Raw genomic sequence first — 17,170 nt, 5'->3', positions numbered from 1 at the left:
AAGGGGCGGCACAGCAGGTGGTCGCTGAAGTGAGAGAGGGCAAGGAAAAAGAGAAGAGCAGGCTAGTCCTGCAGAAGGATGGGGACGGAGTCATGGAGGCAACACCAAATATGAGCCCCAGGAGGATTGCAAGGGTCAATAATAGAATCGAGTTGGGGACTCCTTGCAGCCAGTGGGGCCAGTGCATGGGATGGATTAGAGCATAAATCTACCAGCTGGTCACCAACCTCAGCCATAAAAAAGTGCAGGTCCTACATGATTGGAGACTCCTTACTGAGAAGAATAGACAGGGCCTGTAAACTAGAGCTGATCGGAGGGGAGAACAGTCAAGGGTGTGCTGTCTGCTGGGTGCTAAGATACAGGATGTGGACCTGAGGCTGAAACAGGATCCTAAGCAACCAGGGAGCAGGAAAGAATCCGTTCCGATTGTCCTTCCATCGGGGAAACGAATGAGTTGACGACTAGTCTACTTCGTCTGGACCATATTCAGGAGGACTATGCAGACTGGGGGAAGAACGGCTCCAAGGAAATGCGAGGGCTCACGGTTCTTCAAGTGAGATCTGCCGGTTCTAGGGCAGGCGACGAAAGGGATTGACAGATTTTATTGCAATTAACAGATGGCTCAGGCAGTGCGCCTGCTGATTACCCAGGAGGGCTTTGGGATGTACGGTCATATGGAAGGCTATTATTACTGCGAGCAGACAACTGTTCTCCTTCTGGATGGACTTCACCCCTGAGTAGCTGGAGGGACATAGTATCACTTCTAAGATGTAGGCCTCACCGCATCTAATTTGAAAGAGCTTTAAACTAGGACATTTGGGGGAGATGGTTGGGAGATAGCCAGGAGATCTCCACGCCAGAATTTACCTTGGAGAAGGGAGCTTAACACAAAGTAAGAAAGGGATACAGCTGTGGACCCAAAGAATTGACATAAGGAGAGGCAGGGTAGTGTACGTACCAGGACTAACAGGTGATGCGGCTGGGGTACAGTGTCTGTGCATAACCGGGGTAAAGAATAGTCGAGTGAAAGCCAAACGCACAAAAGTTAAAATGATCTGTACACTAATAGCAGTAGGTAGGCCTAGGGGTAAAACAAGCATTCGGGGGGAGACTAGGACATAGTATTGGTGTGCTGCAGGAGAAGTGTGAAACGGCGGCATTATTATAGTGGGATATCAGAAAGCAGTGTGGAGTGACATGTAGATCATGACTGGAGTACAAGGTATTGAAACGCGTGTAGAGGAGTGGTAGCTGATTAGGAAAGAAGCACGCATAAGGCAGGAAGTGAGGGGGAGGTAAGCGATTGTACAGGTCAATGATTGATGTGGGTAGGAGGTAAAGAAATGGAGGGCAGTAAGTGAAGGAAGTCAGCACTAAGGAGCAGCGGCTGGGCAATTAGATCACACTGAGAAGGAAAGGCTACGTTGACCGAAGTCCTCCCCTGCACGATAGTCGCTCTGGAGGGTGGTGCTGAGCAGACCTGGCGCGGATTACTGAATATGGCCATAAACCGAGGTGCTCCCCGGTCGCAGCGGCAGCAGGACTAATGGCATGAGGCATGAGCCTTCTAATCACTTTTTTAATCGCACGTAAACACAGGGGGCAGTTGTGTGACCTGTCATGGAGATCTAACTTCGCGCAGATATACGACCGGCGAAGGACCATATCGCTTGCAAGAACTAAATCCCTGTCAGAGGCCAGATTTTTTCTGGGATTTGAGTAGCAAGAGGACAGGTGGCCTCTCGGTCCGCAAGGCTACATTGAAGAACCCGACTCGACGGAGGAAATGCTCATTTTTCAGATATGTTTTGAGGTGAGCATCGAGATGACCTGTCCGCTTATGAAGAAAATGCGTCTCGTGTGAGGAGGACACCTTGGTTACGAGTCGATTCATGTGAACCTAGGAGCCATAGCCAGGATCTGGGTAAAGACCAGCCATGGATGATCAGGTTGAAGCGTCTCCAGAGGAGAGGTGTAGTTAATGTAAAGACATAAAGCCTTACACCAGGAGGAGAGAGTAGAGGAGGCACTTAAGGCAGATAAGGGACAGGCTGAGCACCTAGTGAGGCAGTGACATGCTATGGGATTATTAGGCCAAGCTTGGAGGAAGGCTAACGCCGGTGCTAGAGTTGAACCTTGGCACACGCTGTGATATTAAATAACCGAATACGCCTAACAACTAACGCGTTTCTCATAAAGCCACCTAAATAAGTCTCCACAGGAAAACTAAAGTAAAGAAGGAGAGTGGGCACCAAAAGTACCTCGGAGATGAGACTATACATTTCGGAGACTCCTGCAAAACATGGCAGGGTTGACAACCACAAAGGGAGGATAGAAGGCCACGGAGGCTTAAGGCACATACTCACCATAACATACTCTTACAATACGCTATCATCTCCATAGCACTTTGGAACGTCAGCTCTTTTAATATCATGCCGTCTAGACAGCAGAGGGTGAAGATGAGGGAAAGGATTGGGAATGGAGCCACTTCCGCGGAATGGAAGATATGGACGAAGTACGATCACTTACCGCACAGTCAAAGGTAGCACAGTCAGAACTAAGATAGGCAGCTTACATGCGGGACAAAATCCGGTAGGGCCGGCCAGCACAAGGTCTTCTCACTCTCAAAAAGTATGAAAGGAATCTCGAGCGCGAGTGGAATTGCCGAGCCCCGTTAAAGCAGAATTTTTGAAGATGAAATCATGGTAAGAACTGAGAGGGCTTCGTTGTGACCGGGGGACCACTGGCAAGATGCTAACGTGGTTCCCCATCTTCAAGAATACGCGCGAAAAAATAGTGATCCGAGTAACTCATACTGACCAGCCGTCGTATAGTATGACGGCTGTAGTATATGCAGTCTTGAGAAAAAATTCATCGAAGGAGACAAGTAAGATAAAAGGCCATCTGAGTCAAATGGTGAAACTTGGGAACACCCATTCAAATAGGTTTTAACTAGAGGGTAGTTCAGACTATCGTGCAAAAGACCGAGACCTGACTCCTCTTACGCTGAAGGTGACAGATACTTTAGACAACGGCAATGCGGTGATTAATTTACTCGCTCAGGACAGATCAGATTTCAGTAAGATGTTCACAAACACGGGATGCTAACACTAAGGAGAAGTTGTAGTTTGCAAGGGTAGGGAACAGATCGGGCGATCGAATATGACATTGCACAAGTAGGGAAGGAGATTTACGGATTGGTTAAGGGGAGCCTCCAACGGGCTATCACTGACGGGTGACACTTCAGGCTGGACAGGCAGGTTACTAGTGGACGTTCTCAAGGATCCGGTTTTCGGGACCGATTATCTTAAACCTTTTTATTCTCGACCCTTGGCACAAAGAGCGGAATCGTGCTAATTCCAAGTGCAGATGATACAAAGCTGGGGGGCATTGCTGACAACCGGAGAAGGACGCGGTACGCATCCGGCAAGATCTCGATGGCCTTGTCGAACTGGAGTAATAGTAATAGGGATGAAATTTAATAGTGAACAAGCTGCAAGGTCATGCCCTTAGGCGCATTATACATCAAGAAATTTGATATACATTGGCGCGGACCCATCAGTCTGGCAAAACATCAGAAGGAGGAGAAGGACCTTGGGGACCGGTTGATCGCCAGACTGACTTATGATGCCGCATCGCGATACTGCTGCTTAAAAAGAATGTGTATTCTAAGATGCATCAGCGGTCTTCCCCAGCGAAAGACTAAGGAGGTGCTTAGACCCGTTGTACTACAGGCACTGGGTGAGACCTCCCTGCGAATACCGGTGTGCAGTGCTGGTCTCCCATGTCTAAGAAAGGATGCATTCAAACTGGAACAGGTTCAGAGACCGGGCTGTTAGGCATCGAATCGCAGGAACTGGAAAACCTGCCTTATGAAAGAGATCAAAGAGCTTGGCTTGTCTTTGCCCTGCCAAAACGAAGCGCCTCTGGGGGATATCTTGCCTCTATACTAAATACTATGCAGCGGGAGATTAACATTAGGTGAGGGGAGAGGAATTATTTAAGCTTACGTCATTACATCGTAGACACAAGGCTCAAATGGGTACAAACTCGGCCACTTAGGAAGTTCAGACTTGAAATTAGACGAAGGTTCCTAACCATTAGAGGATGTGAAGTTCTGGAACACGCCCTTCCGAGGGAGTAGTGGGCGGCAAAAGACATATCTCGGCTGTTAAGATCTAAGCTTGACTAAGTTTATGGATAAGTGGTATGCATATACTAGGATAGGTTTAATTTTGGGCACCGTTCATTGTTCTTCGCCTTGTATCAGCAGGCTTAGGAGTCTGCTCAGTGGTCTTGCAATGGAGATGTTTGGTACTGGTATGGGACATTTATGCAGAGAATCTCTTCCTGGGTGACTCGGCTGCGGGAGCCCTTGCCCAGATGCGTAGTGCTGGCTGGGGAGCCTTGCCCAGATGCTTAGGGTTTAGCTGATCGCCATATTTGGGGTCGGGAAGGAATTTTCCTCTGGAGGTTTTTCGCCTTCCCCTGCAATGTGGGGCATGGGTCACTTGCTGGTGGATTCTCTGCTTGGGGTTTTTATAGAAGTGGATGGGTAGGGTTCTGTAGCCTGCTTTGTGCAGGAGGTCAGACTCGATGATCATATTGGTCCCTTCTGACCTATGAGTCTGTGCGAGTTTAATATGTTAATGATTTGGGAAGGGAGACGAGTAGTGGGATAGCAGTATTTGCAGATGATGCAAAGTTATTTAGATTTGACAAGTTCAGAGAGGGCTTTGAGGAACTGCAGACGAATCTAACTAGGCTAGATGACTGGGCAACACAATGGCAAATAAAGTTCAACATGCAAAGTAAGGCACACATTGGAGAGGGAAAAAAATCGAACAACTCATACATCTTACAAGGTGCTAAATTAACTGTATCAACTCAGGAAAGGAATCTGGGTGTTATTTTGGAGGGTTCAACTAAGACCGTAGCCCACTGTGCAGCTGCAGTCATGAAAGCAATTTACGTTACCATTCATAGATTCCAAGGCCAGAAGGAACCATTTTGATCATTTATTCTCACCATCTATATAAAATCAGCCATCAAACTTCCCCAAAATAATTTCTAAAGCCTACCTTTTAGAAAAAACATCCAATCTTGCTTTAAACATCGCCAGTGATGGAGAATCCACTGTGACCCTTGGTAAATTGTTCCAATGGTTAATTATTCTGACAGTTATAAATTTACTCCTTATTTCCAGTATGAATTTATCTAGCTTCAGCTACCAGCCATTGGATCTTATTATACCTTTCCCTGCTAGATTAAAGAGCCCATTATTAAGTATTTTTTCCCCATTTAGATACTTATATACTGTAATCAAGTTACCCCTTAACCTTCTCTTTGTTAAACTAAATAGATTGAGGTCTTTGAGTCTGATCTATAAGGCATGTTTTCTAATACTTCTATTCATTTTTGTGGCTTTTCTGCGAACCCCTCCAATTTATCAACATCCTTCTTGAATTGTGGGCACCAGAACTGGACACAGTATTCCGGTGGCAGTTGTACCAGTGCCAAATTCAGACATAAAATAACCTTTCTTCTCCTACTCGAGATTCTCTTGGTGGTGGATCCCAGGATCGCCTTAGTTCTTTTGGCCACATCATCACTCTGGGGGCTCATGTTCAACTGATTATCCATCACAAATCCGAAATCTTTTTTAGAGTCACAGCTTACCAGGACAGAACCCCCCATCCTGTAAGTATGGTCTGCGTTCTTTGTTCCTAGTTGTATGCATTTACATTTAGCCATATTAAAAATCATATTGTTTAGTGGCTTCCAGGTTACCAAGCAATCCAGATTACTCTGAACCAGTAATGTGTCCTCTTCATTGTTTACTACTACCCCAATTTTTGTGTCTTCTGCAAACATTGTCAGTGATGGATTTTATGTTTTCTCCCAGATAATTGTTAAAAATGTTAAATAGCATAAGACCAAGAACTGATCCCTGTGGGACCCCACTGGATACACACCCACTCAGTGACGATTTTCATTTACAGTTGACTTTTGAGACCTATTGGTTAGCCAGTTTTTTAATCCATTTAATATGTGTTAATTTTATATCATTCTAGTTTTTTAATTTTAATTTTAACAGTTTAATATGTTGTGTGGTATCAAGTAAAATGCCTTACAGAAGTCTTAGTATATTATATCAACACAATTACATTTATTAACCAGATTTGTAATCTCATTTTAAAAAAAGATAGTTTGGCAGAGTCTGTGTTCCATAAACCCATATTGATTTGCATTAATTACACCACCCTCCTTTTATAATCAAGTCTCATATCAGCCACACCATTATCTTGCCCAGGACTGATGTCAGGCTGACAGGCCAATAATTGCATGGGTCATCCTGTTTTCCCTTTTTTAAGAATTGGCACAACATTAGCTTTTGTCCAGTCTTCTGGAATTTATCCAGTGTTCCAAGACTAATTGAAACTCATAATTAATGATCCAGCAAAATCCTCAGCCAGCTCTTGTAAAACTCTTGGATGCAAGTTGTCTGGACATACTGATTTAAAAATGTTTACCTAAGTAGTTGCTATTTAACATCCTCCTGAGATACCAGTCAAATGAAAAGAGTGTTATCACCATGTAGTGAGACTGTCTCATCTGTTTTTTCCCCCAAACACAGAACAGAAATAATTATCGAATACTTCTGCCTTTTATGCATTATTATTGATAATTCTGCCATTTCCATGTAGTAATAGACCAATACCATTGTCAGGATTCTTTTTGTTCCTAATATATTTTAAAAGCTCCTTGTTGTCCTTAACTCTGCTGGTCCTAGATTTCTCCTTATATTCCTTTGCTTCCCTTAACTATTTTCTGTAGTTCCTCATTGCTGGTTTATATTCATTATTATCATTTGTTATATATTATTTATTTTTATAGCTATTTTCACTTCCCTCTAAACCAGGTTGGTTTTTAACTTGGACTTTGTTCTTTCTCGATTTGTGGCTTTTTGGGCATCTGTTGAGGCGTTGTTAAATGGTTCCCAATTATTATTCAGATTTTTCTGATTAAATTCTTTCTCTCAGCTGATTTTGCTCAAATTTGTTTTCAGCTTGGTGATATTGGTGCTATTAAAGCAACAAGTATATTATTACTGGTCTGAATGTTATTCTGCTTGCGCGTTGTAAATGTGATCGTCATGATTAGATGTACCTAAGCTACCATTAATTTTTAGTTCTGCGATCAGTTCCTCTTTATCGGTTAAGACAAAGTCTGAAAAAGAAATTCCCTGTGTTGGCTGCAAAACTTTCTGAGTTAGGAAATTGTCATCTATAATGATATTGTGCAGCTGTATTCATGAAAGTGAACTAGATGTTAGGATACATAAAGAATGAGATGGAGAATAATACAGAAAATATTTTAATTCCATTATAATCAGTGGCAGTTGCCTTATCTAAAATATTGCACATGGTATTGGTCAGCATGTCTCAAAAAGGATATTCCAGAATTAGAAACTGTTTGGCTGTTCATAAAAAGGCGACGAGACTGATTAGGGTAATGGAAAAACTCTCATATGAAAAAAGTAAAAAGATTGGAATTGGAAGACTAGTGAGAGGTGACATGGTAGAAGTATATAAAATAATGAATAATATAGAAAAGGTAGCTCAGGAGCTTCTTTTCTCCCTATCTCATAACACAAACGGGGACATGCATTGAAATTAAAAAATGGGAAATTAAAAACTACTAGTAAAAGGGAAATACAATTTTCACACAATGTGGGACTGTAGAACTCACTGCCACATGATGTTGTTGAGGCCAAAACCTTAGCATGATTCAAAGAAAGATTGGAGATTTGTATGAATAACAAAAACATCTGAAGTTGTAATAGTTCATGCTAACATAAATTTTGGAAGAGAGATTAAACCTCAGGGTTTAAACTGATCTCTAATTATTAGGAAAAGACCTAATGGAGAGGGCAGATTAGCCTGCATGTGCCTGTTGTGGGGTTTCTTACACTTTTCCTCTGAAGTATCTGATACTGACCACTGTCAGAAACAAGACATTGGATGAGAATGAGATGGACTATAGGTCTGATCCAGTATGGCAGTTCCTATGTTTTGGATATATGCATGGTGTTTCTGTCTGAGAGTGTATATATAAAAAAACTGCATTTGGATTTGTAGCAATGAATGTGGGGAAGCAAAAGTTGGTTTTGTTTACTTGAGTTTTTTATTTATTTTTTATTTTTTTGAAACAAAATGATTATGTTGGAAAAAAATAATACTCTGTTTGTAGGATGATATTTTCAAAAGTGCTCAGACTTGGCTTAGCCCAGTTGACTTTAGTGAGAGTGGAGTTGTTCCAAGGCTGAGCACTTTTTAAAAAATCCCACTCCTAGTATGTTAAATGTCTGGAGGAATATGTAGAGAGGCAAGGTGTGTGAGGTAATAACTTTTATTGGACCAGTTTCTGTTGGTACCCTTTCCAGATCTGAATAATAGCTCTCTGTAGCTTGAAAGCTTGTCTCTCTCACCAACAGAAGTTGGTCCAATAAAATATGTTACCTCACCCACTTTGTCACTCTAATATCCTGGGACCAGCCTGGCTACAACAACACTGAATGGACAAATGTGTGAAAGAGATTTGTCCAAGAACCACTAAATGGGTATTCTCTAATGTCATAAAACATTTCCAGATATTATTTGTATGACATTTTTTCTGTTTAACTAAAAGTATTAACATGTATATTAACTTTCATAATCAGTATAATTTTAGCAATTATTTTGCTGTTTAGATAAATGAAAAAATAGATGCACTAGAGGGCAGTATTTATTTTTTGTTTTCCACTCTTAAGGTTGACTGCTTCTTCAGGAGACCTTTAAACACTGCCTCAGTACCTAGTATTTCTGGCAATGTTTGGATATAAATGTCGGATAAAAGAGAGATTCTTCTATTACTTTTACCTCCTGGAGCCTAACACAACCTGTGTGCACATTTAACTTTACATATATGAGTAGTCCTCATAGGGCCTGCTGAAATGTGTAAAGTTAAGCATGTACATAAGTGTTTGAAGGATTGGGATTTTTATATAGTAAACTGATTATTAAGTTTGATGCTAAGTGCTGTACACTGGAAAGTACCTCTGTAAACATTCACACTTTGTTGTTGTTGTTGTACTCTCTGTGGATTAAGAACCAAAGTTATTGTAAATTTGTTTTAAAAATCAGAAAACCCTTTTCTTAACAATGACTAAATTAAAATACAAACTAACCCATCATAATTTTAAAAATCCATTATAGGCATTACCTTACAAAGGTTGTGAAATAAGGATTTCCAATTACTTATTTTTTTTTCTGAACCATCAAGGTGAATGATGAGGAAGAAAGTATCATTCTACCCTACCCCATTTAAAAAAAGTACTGAAGCAGTGCAAGGGAAATTATAAAAATATTTTTTAAAATTCCAAAATACTATTTTGATAGGTAAATATCTATATAATATTTTTGTATGCCTTGAGGAGGAAAAATGGCTTTAGTAATCTGAGTAGTGTTAACTGGTGTGTATATATATGTGGGGGTGGGGTAGGGAATAGGAGGGTCATGGTGCTAGAAAAGATATAAAGAGTTGTCTCCAAGTGGTTAAAGAACAACCTCTTATAATATAAATTGATCTTCTAACTTAAGCTGATGAAGTGTGGCAGTTTAGGTAGGAGTGTGACAATGAGGTCAGGTGATTGGAAGGGAAAGGGATTTGGAATTCGGGTACTTGGAGGCAGGAGTGGCAAAACCGAAAGGGCAGTTGAAATATTTTGTGGGTTCTGCTCGTACATAAATACACGGAGATGAGAATGGGATCAGGAGGGGCTGGAGGGGCTGCTGCAGCACCCAGGATCGGGTCAAGGAGCAGGTAGGAACCACTGGGATCACCCTTCCCATCCTGGAGTAAGCAGCCTCTGTGCTACCGAGAATCTAATTCTCCTTGCTCTCCCTTCCTGTCACCCCCCCCCACCCCCCAGCCGTCTTCTGCCACACTGTTTGGAAGCCTGGACGGGGGAGATGAGTCTTTGGTTCATATCCTCAGAAAATGTGTGCTTGGGGAGGCAGGAGGAAGCAGCATATAGATGGTGGCAGGACATTGGCATTTCATGGAAAGAGGAACAAACAAGGATGCAGGGGACTGTGGGGTTTGGGATAAGGAAAATGAGTTCTGCATATGTGTATGTGTGGGGAGATTAAGGATATATCTGCATGGCAATCAGGTGATGTGGTTTCAGTTCATGTATATGTACCGAAGCTAGCTTTGATCTAACTAGCTGAGGTATGATTTGTGAAGCAACAACAGCATGTGCTGTTACCCAGTGTTCTATATGGGCTTGTACTACATGTGCTGGGGTGTATGGTGCTGCATCTTCACTGCTTCCTGAGAAAGCTAATAGAGGTAAAATTTCCTTTGTTAATAAAAGCTCGTCCCAACTCCCCAAACACACCTGTATCGTTGCTAACCTCTGGTGGAGGAAAGCACTGATTTAGTATGCATCATAAGATCTGCTGAAGGAGGACTCCCCTTGTTCAGATGTTGTACACCAAATTAATTTAAACTTTAAATATACCATATAAACAAACATCTGTGTTGAAGGGCTTAAGTTGAAATTCCATTGCTTATTTAAAAGATCCCTTTCCAGTCATCTAGTAATTTCTTGTTTTGACCTTTGCATGTATTTCTGCTAATTATATTAGCAGGTTTGTTAAGTTTGAGCGGATGGTGTAAATCACACAGGGAGACAGCGATAAATATTACATGGCAGTAGGCCCCTGCTTGGAGCCTTTAGTATAATAGGATGAGAGAAAAGTTTAGTGCTGATGATCCTAAGTGGGTCCTGCTGCTCATTGCTCCAGGCAACTTTATACCTAGGTCTGGCAATGAAACTGATTTGCAGGTCTGCAAAGAATGCTGAGTCTTTTGGAAATTTTTTCTCCCAAAACAGAATGAAAATCCAAAAATTTGAAATTTTTTACAGATCAGCTGAATGCACAATATTTTGTTTAAAAGACACAGAGACAGCCGGAATATTTTAGTGTTTCCAAAATGGGATAAGATTTATAGGTTCCCTGGCTTTGTGGCAACCAGTCAGGTGATCTGCTGGGAGTTTGGGAGCTAGAGCTACCAGGCTCCTGACTCCTTGGCTGCCCATTTTTTGTTGAGGTGGTTGTTTCTTTATGAATAACCCCAGTACCTGCCTCTACTATTGCTCACAGCTTTGTGGAAAAGCAGCCTCTAAATGAAGTTAACTACGTTAGGTCAGTTTCACAGCTGCTATTTAATAGTGGATAGTCATGAAACTGACAACCATCATGTCCATTTCAGTCAGCTTTCTGAGCTCCTAGGCTCTCTGGCTCTACAGTAACCTGGGTTTCCTAGACCAAGACTGGGGAGCCCAGGCTTCTCAGCCAAATGGATGCTATGGAACTGGGGAGCCTAGATTTCCCAGAAGCCCTGAAGATAGGCTGCTGAGGTGCTGGGAAGGGTGGGTTGGCAGGTGGGTGAATTGGTAGGAAACCAGTAAAGCAAAAAGAAAATTTGAGAACATTTTTTACTACTAAGCTTTTATCCTTTTCTTAACATGGAATAAACTTTTTAAAATCTTAAATACGTAAGGGTTAATTACTGTAGCGTTTAGCATGGCCTCAGAAGACCCCAAATGCAGTAGACATACCGTGCTTCCCAAGTAGGGAAGCAGAAACAAAAACTGTGATACCTATTAGGAGATGTCACAGTCCTTGTGAATTGTGGAACCGAACTGTGTGCCAGTTCTCTGGGGTGGTGGTGGGGAAATGTTTTGGGAGGTACAGTAGAAGAGGAGAGGATGTCGTAGCATTTTGAACTACATCTATGTTGTGCTTCTTGTACATGGGGTTGTGATCCACAGTATGCCACATCCACCCTACAGCCAATTTCTATGCCCTCAACAATCACACAGTTTCTGTTTACCAAGCCATTTAACTTGAACTTTGAGGGACAAAACGTGGAACTTCCACAATGCTATAATTTGTTTTAATTCAAGAATGTTATCCTTTGGCAGACTTTGATAATTATATTTTTAGGCTTACATCGTTCATATTTTCACATGGGTTAAGGCATAATAAGGATCTTCACTGAAGCCCGGGGGCCTACCCTTTTCTAAATTACACTTATATAAATTTATATTGCTTTATTAGGTCATCCTTGGAAAATACACTTGGCTCTCATATGATGAAGTCTGTGTTAAAGCTACTAATTTTGGAAATGGCTTAGCAGTATTGGGGCAGCAACCGAAGACTAACATTGCCATCTTCTGTGAGACTAGAGCAGAGTGGATGATTGTTGCACAGGCCTGCTTTATGTGCAATTACCAACGTAAGTAGTTTTCTTCATTGACCCTATGTTTTTAATACCTTTTGGTCTCATGACACAATCTGAAAATTCAAATTGATTTTGAGGTCACTTTATGTATTAGAGGTTTATTATTTTACATATTCTATAAAATAAAATATTTTAATCTCAAATGAAATATAGCTATGATGCTAAACTAAGTCTTTCCAATTCTGTTCTGGTGTGTTAGGTTACAAACTTCTAGATGCAGAAACTTGTGTGTGTTCTATCAAGCCTGGATCCACAATTTGTAGTCAAGTCTCAGTAAATATATAAAAGTTAAATAAGTATATCTTCCTCAGACCAGTTTGTGCCCTGCTTCTCTATGAGAGATGAGCTATGCGGAGAAACAGTCTTCAAGTTTTTTTGCTGTTGAATCAATGCAGGTTGCTGTAGTTCCTTCGCAATAAAATAAATACATTTAAAAAACTCTGTAAGAATTAATTGAATTAAGCGAATCAGATGTATACCTACACTTTATATGGTTTAGATTTCAGATTGGACACTTGCTACGTTTTGCATTATAAGCTGACTTTTTCATTGTTATAAATTTGATTTGAATTAGGATTTATGTTCATTTTATTATATCAGACCAAAACTATATATCAGTGTATCTGAGATTTCCCAATTTTCTTTCAACCTTATCTCTTATCCAGCACTTCACTGTCATGAATTGACCTGTCAAATTAAGTTTCCTGGTGTAAGTAAAATTAACTAGATTTAAATCACATGCACTTCAATTAGCTACATTGTTCTGGTTAGGACTAATAATGTTTGTTCAGGAACCCATTTTGGTTGGCCATGTAGGTCTCCTAAACCTCATTTATCTGTCTTAATTCTCACCTTTCTTCATCTTTTCTTCTTCTGCTACATTTATATTCCCACTGGTCTCTTTCATTTCCATCCACCACTTTTCCTCAATCCTCCGAAGAAATGGCTGCTCTGCCTCAAGTGATCATATTGGTCCAGCCATTTCTTGAGATGAATTTTCCACACACTCCAGTAAAACAGAATTCGAAAGATCTGTCTAAGTGAAAACAAAAGAGAAACTAAATAAAAAGAAATAGTAAAAATGTTGATTCTGTTTGGAGATCTGTACACACTATACTATAGGATTTGCAGAAGGTCTGTATTGGCACCAAAACTCTACACCAGAGACCAGCCATTTCAGAGTCAAGGCAATGTCAGGAGCTGTCATGAGTCACTGCAGCCTCATTGCTTACATTTCACATTTAATATAGTGGTAATGTAGGCTTTATGGCACTGTACTTAAATTTGTTTTCTTAATTCTTTAAGGATGTCTGTTAGTTACTTATGATGTCCTGCTAATAGTGGTTAGCTTCATTTGAAGGAGTTTGTTAGGATGCATGCATTTTTTAAGCGCAGTTGTAAGTACACTGTTTTATTTGGTGTGCAGGAGGAGACTTTCTAAGACACTATTATAAACTGAGCACCTATGTCTCCTTTTTGCCTTTTCACAATATTCCTCCATAATGTTGTTCTTCCTGTTCTGTTGCCTGTTTCACTGCAACAGTTGTTACAAGATGAGCCTCTTGAGTGAAGGTGTAATCCTGAACTCAGAATCTTTCATTCGGGAGACCTCATCCAGAAGAGATTAGATGTTGTAAGAGCTCAAGAACACACTTTTTTCATTATGAAATCTGTGTTGGTGGTTAAGCATGGTTTGCTGGCCCCAGCAGGATGAAATTCAGGCTCTACTGAAAACACAGCAAGGTATTGTAGATTCTGTGCCATGATGGACTTTTCTGGACAGCTCTTGTCAGGGAGCACCATTTTCTTTTCCTACCTGAGCTGTGCATGTAACAGATTTGGCTGGTGGCTCACCTGAGTCCAACTGTTTATTTAGCAGGAAGAGGCCAGACTCAATTTATTGGAATAAAGGGCAGTGCAGGGCCATACACATCTCTCCATCTGCTAGGCAAAGAAAGCATCCTAGCAGATCACCTGAATCACAATTACTATGCTCATCAGAGACTGTGGTCTCTGAAAGATGCTATAATCAAGTCCGTATTTCAGAAATGGGGAACCCCCCAGATAGATTTATTTTTCCACTAGACACAACACTCTGTTCAATTCTCTAGATTCTTGTGTCAGAATTTCCTGTGTCATCCCTCTTATGCTTCTACTCCTCAGTGTTATCAGGAAGATAAAAGCAAGAAAGAATCCATGTGACTTTTTCACAGCTCCACAGTTGAAATAGCAAATATAGTTCACAGACTTCTTGTCTTATGAAAACAAGACCCTCCATGTCATCTATAACCTTTCCAATATCTTGGGCTTGGTAATGGGGTCAAATCTTGCATCCAGAAGATTGGAACATGTTTCCTCAGTAGAAACAGAAAGCAGTTGTTTATTGGAGATGCAGCAGCTATTAGTGGAGAGTCAAAAGGCCTCAACCAAGCCCAATTCTTTTGAAATGGTAGAGAATTTTCAGCCTGGGTGTACAGAAGGGGAAACAACATGGTCCAATGGATAGGTCACTGCGTTGGACTTTAACTTGGGAAACATGGTTTGTTGGTGCAACCACTGAACTGCTTTGTGACCCTGGATAAATTGCTTATCCCTCTTTGTGCCATTCCATCCCCAGTCTTTAATGTTTGGATTGTAATCTCTTTAAGAGACAGTCCCTTCATCCCTAAATATCTGTACAGTGCCTAACGCAATGGGGCCTTGATCTCAGTTAAGATCTCTAGGCACTATTATAATACAAATTATAACAATATTAGCTAAAATTGGGCAACTCAATTGACTTATCTGATATTTTTATGCAGTATTCTTTTGCTTTTAAGGTTTGAGTCTACACTGTCTAGGGAAGCAATCTTGTAATCTTTAAATATCCCTGTTGCTAGATAACAATAAATATGCCTATTGTTAGATAATCTCCCAGGGATAGGGATCTGCACAGACAATTCTCCAATGAATAGGTTTACTCACCTCTAACTGGAGACCTCTGATTATGTTACCTGTGTAGATTCATCCGCCTCCACTTCTGTTGAATCCATTATTTTCTGAATGAACACCCAAGGGTATAAGATACACATGCACAGTTCATTTATTTTATCTTTAAAAAATTCTAACATAGTGAAATATCCCAGTAGATGGTGTAGTGCAGGGATCGGCAACCTTTTGGAAGGCGACTCGCCAGGGTAAGCACCCTGGTGGGCCGGGCCGGGTTTTTTTTACCTGCTGCATCTGCAGATTCAGCCGATAGTGGCTCCCACTGGCCGTGGTTCGCCACTCCAGGCCAATGGGAGCTGCAGGAAGCGGCATTGGCTGAGGATGTGCTGGCCACCGCTTCCCGCAGCCCCCATTGGCCTGGAGTGGCGATCTGCGGTCAGTGGGAGCCGCAATTGGCCGAACCCACGAACATGGCAGGTAAACAAACCAGCCTGGCCGGGCAGGGTGCTTACCCTGGCGTGCCACATGCCAAAGGTTGCTGATCCCTAGTGTAGAGTGGTGTGTGGAATTATTTTATTTGGCTTAATATTTTAAATTCTCTCATTGAGACGTGCTTCAGCTCACTGTCTGACATATTATTTAGTGTCTAAGCAGTATGTGATCTTGTGTGAACTTGGCTGACTTTTTTGTTGGCAGATATCATCATGCACTGTTCACGTAGTCACTTAGAACAGAATGAATTATATTTTAACTAACTTTAGCAATATGGTAAATCACTTATTGTGCTGCTGCTAAATTATACATATATGCATTAGTATTTTCCCAATTTGCAGATATGGAAAGGAAGACTTATTCTTTCAGTACTGTGCCAGGCACTTGGAATGTAAAATTTAATATCTTTTATGGTACACTATGAACAAAATATGCTAATGAACACAAGCTTTTTACTCACTGACAGTCTGGTGATGGATTCATTGTTTTTTATCGATTTACTCCTATATTTTGGTGTATTTTATATATTTCATGAGTTGCACAAAATTAAGATGATTTGATAATTAGAAAAATCCTACATATTCAATTTTTTATACTTTTATTTCAAGATCTGTAAATTGTTTAAAGTTTCAAAGAAGTTGTGTGTATGTGAGAGAGTGATTTACACAACTAGTTTAAATAGATAATGTAGCAGTTACATTGAACTTTTTCCCTCTTTCAAAATCTATTCATGCACAAAACCTCTTACCCAGCCGCAGGGAACAACTGAAAGACCTGAGTCAGAGTTAAGTAATACCACAAAAACATAAGGTCCTGTATTGCATTTTCCCTAATAGCCTCCTAATACATTGATAATCTGAGGTTGGGTGTCTCTGGGTTTTTCTTTTAGGATGGATTTGACTCCCTCAACAGAAGTCTTTTTAGTGAAAAATATACTTTTTTTTTTTAAAAATCTGTTTGACACATAGTAGGGAGTGAATGAGTCTAATTTTAGTATGTGTGAAATCTTGGCCTCATGGAAATCAATGAAAAAAATTCCCATTGACCTCAATGGGGTGAGGATTTCACCCTATATCATTAGCTGAGAAATTTAGTGCTTGGAAGTTTGTTTTTGTTTTCTGACAATACCAAAAGCAAATATACAAATAGAAGTTAAATGTCAGACTTAATATTGTATATGTCAGTCTCAGGTGTGCCTCAGAAAGTGTTAGGTATCTTTCTTTGCTGAGAAGTGATGACTTTGCAGATCAGCATTGGTGACAGTGGCTAGCAGCTGTCATAGCTCACTTTTTTTCTTTTTCTGCGTGACATCAGTGCAGCATCTTATAAACTACATAAACCTCTCAGCCTAGTCAGCTCTCTCACATAACTAATTTGTTTTTCACTTGTTTGC

At 40.8% G+C, this 17,170-nt stretch overlaps 1 protein-coding gene across 3 annotated transcripts in view; it reads left to right on the top strand.

Annotated features, from left to right (window-relative positions):
* The window catches only part of ACSL3 (acyl-CoA synthetase long chain family member 3), a 113,198-nt gene that overhangs the window by 47,318 nt on the left and 48,710 nt on the right, over window positions 1-17,170 (top strand). For all 3 annotated transcript variants that reach the window (XR_004374847.2, XM_032789104.2, XM_032789105.2), the window contains exon 4: window positions 12,174-12,351. Coding sequence is in view for 2 of the 3 variants with exons in the window: in XM_032789104.2 (XP_032644995.1) it covers window positions 12,174-12,351 (178 nt within the window). In the remaining variant the exon portion in view is untranslated. The remainder of the gene's footprint in view (window positions 1-12,173; window positions 12,352-17,170) is intronic.

The sequence above is a fragment of the Chelonoidis abingdonii genome, chromosome 8 (genome assembly GCF_003597395.2).
Source record: "Chelonoidis abingdonii isolate Lonesome George chromosome 8, CheloAbing_2.0, whole genome shotgun sequence".
In the NCBI taxonomy this organism is placed as follows: domain Eukaryota; kingdom Metazoa; phylum Chordata; order Testudines; family Testudinidae; genus Chelonoidis; species Chelonoidis abingdonii.
The sequence above is the reverse complement of the archived record's forward strand: the minus strand, read 5'-3'. Positions and strand labels throughout refer to the sequence as shown.